Source organism: Homarus americanus, unplaced genomic scaffold (assembly GCF_018991925.1).
Source record: "Homarus americanus isolate GMGI-L3 unplaced genomic scaffold, GMGI_Hamer_2.0 scaffold29117, whole genome shotgun sequence".
In the NCBI taxonomy this organism is placed as follows: Eukaryota; Metazoa; Arthropoda; class Malacostraca; order Decapoda; family Nephropidae; genus Homarus; species Homarus americanus.
The window spans coordinates 580-2,898 of NW_024712921.1; the positions used below are offsets into that span (position 1 = coordinate 580).

A 2,319-nucleotide genomic window follows, 5' to 3' on the forward strand; every position below is an offset into this window, starting at 1 on the left:
AACTTTGTAGTCACAACTCGCAATCGTTGGGTTCTTCACGCCGATCATCAATTCCATTGTTGGTTATGGTTTCCCTTTACCATTTATGCGGATTTCTTTTCCCCACGGTGCTTGTACCGGCTTCGACCTTCCATGATTTAGCTCTACTAAATGCTGATTCCGGTGGTGGCATAATAGCCTTACATTGACTCATTCTAGGTCGCTTGTGGTCAGGTGCTATATCTATTTGGTAGGCGCCCCCTGTGGTAGCTCTCTTCACCCTTTGGAGGCTAGTTTGGTGTTCTCCCTTCTCAACTTCGCCCCGTTGCACCTTGTCATTGCTCGTCAGAGCTCCCGTGAAGTGCAGGAGCCTCGAGTGTACTCCAGAGCAGCCATCTATACCACATACCATCTTCTGGCTGCACTCTGTTATCCGGTGATTATGACCCAGGCAGGCATAGCAGCGACGTTGTTCCCTTACAAGGGAAGTTCGCTTTCCTGTGGACATGCTGAGGAATGTCCAGCACATCTGAAGAAGGTGATCTCCACGGCATAGCGAGCAGCGTTCATCGTCCATTTCTCTGGTTGTCTTTATTCCTGATGTCACCAGACCCACAAGTCTCTTCCTCGACGAGGATTGACGTGAGTCTGCACAAATTCTGCTTGGTTCTTCCTGTCCTCGTCCCTTTGTGACCTCCTCCGCCTTGTCGACCATATCCATTGTGAATTCCAACATTCACTCGATCCCAGGAAGCTTTCCCCACTTCCTTTTGTATTTATGCGCCTTATCCACGTAGTCGTCCCTCATCTTTCCCTTGAACCTCTCAGCTAACGTGCTTATTGATTCATACGTGTCAATCTGAAGTAGTTCTCCCAAGACCTTCAAGTTCCTCACGCAATTCCCCAATTCGTCTGAGAACTGTTGGAGGCCCTTTGCGTCACTTAGTCTCACAGTTGGACCTCGCAGGGCCTTCTTTATTAGCTGGCAAACGTAAGTGTGCTTATTGCCGTGACGTTTCTCTAATATGTCCAAAGCTTCCTTGTACCCGGCTTTGGGATCTTGAATTTGCAGACATCTCCGCAAAGCGTCCTTAGCGGGCCCAGCGTAGGCAGCGAGAAGTGTCTCTAATTTCAAGGTATCAGGTATCTGCGCCATCCCAACGTGTCGCTGAAAGACTCGCTTGAACTCCCAGTATTCACTACAAGTTCCTCCGCTGAACTTCGGCGTTGGCCTTTGGGAGAACCTCATATTCTCTAGCAGTTCTCTCACCCAAACCTCGGACCTCGGTGGGTCGTCCCTTTTGTCTTTCATCAAAGGTAGTGGTTTCGGCGAACTAGCTTGATGTTCGGAAGTACTTCCGCGCTCCCCCTGGTGAGATGTTCCCGGCTCTGCGGTTAAGGTGAGCGCCGGGAGTCCCCTAGGGAGTATATAACGTTTCTTCGTTAGTTTCAATTACAGAGGAAAGTTTAGTCTCTGGTGGTGATAACACCTTTCCGCGATCTTCTGTGCTGCCCTTGCCTTGTAGTTGATTCATACCTTCGGTGACGTTTTGCATCATCGCTGTCATGTGAGCGAACATTTGCTGCATTTGTTGGTATTGCTCTCATAATTGTCCTTCGATTCCTTTGACAGGTGGTTCCTTTCTCTTCTCGGGAGACAGGTTTACGGTAGACGGGTTTATCTCACGCTGCCTTGGCGAGGTGGGTGAGACATCGGTCTCTATGTCCACAGTGTCTCCTTGTTCTACGCCGGACACGCTCCCCACTTCTGACTTATTCTCTTTCCCGTCCATGACTGCCCGAACAGCAAGCGTAATCTGTCTTGCTTGATAAGTGTATGCAGTAACGCTTAGTATCAGGTGCCCACGATCGCAGATATCACACAATTGGAGTTGATGTCACACAGACGTGTGCCATGCGCACGAGTGATGTCACACACGAGCGAAGTCCCTCTAAACACGTGACGAGCAATACCCACGAGTGATGTCACACAAACACGACCACAGTGATGTCACACGGTCCCTCAAGCACAGCACGTGACGTGCAATACGCACGAGTGGTGTCACACAAACACGACCACAGTGGTGTCACACGGTCCCTCAAACACGTGACGTGCAATGCGCACGAGTGATGTCACACAAACACTACCACAGTGATGTCACACGGTCCCTCAAACACGTGACGTGCAATACGCACGGGTGATGTCACACAAACACGACCACAGTGATGTCACGCGGTCCCTCAAACACGTGTCGTGCAATACGCACGAGTGATGTCACACAAACACTACCACAGTGATGTCACACGGTCCCTCAAACACCTGACGTGCAATACGCACGA

At 50.3% G+C, this 2,319-nt stretch overlaps 1 protein-coding gene across 1 annotated transcript; it reads right to left on the minus strand.

Moving 5' to 3' along the window:
• Nucleotides 1-715: 715 nt before the first annotated feature.
• On the minus strand, nt 716-1,135 carry LOC121865335. Its single transcript, XM_042364677.1, has one exon. It carries the CDS (start codon nt 1,133-1,135, stop codon nt 716-718), a length of 420 nt encoding a protein of 139 aa, XP_042220611.1.
• Between the last annotated feature and the right edge of the window lie 1,184 nt (nt 1,136-2,319).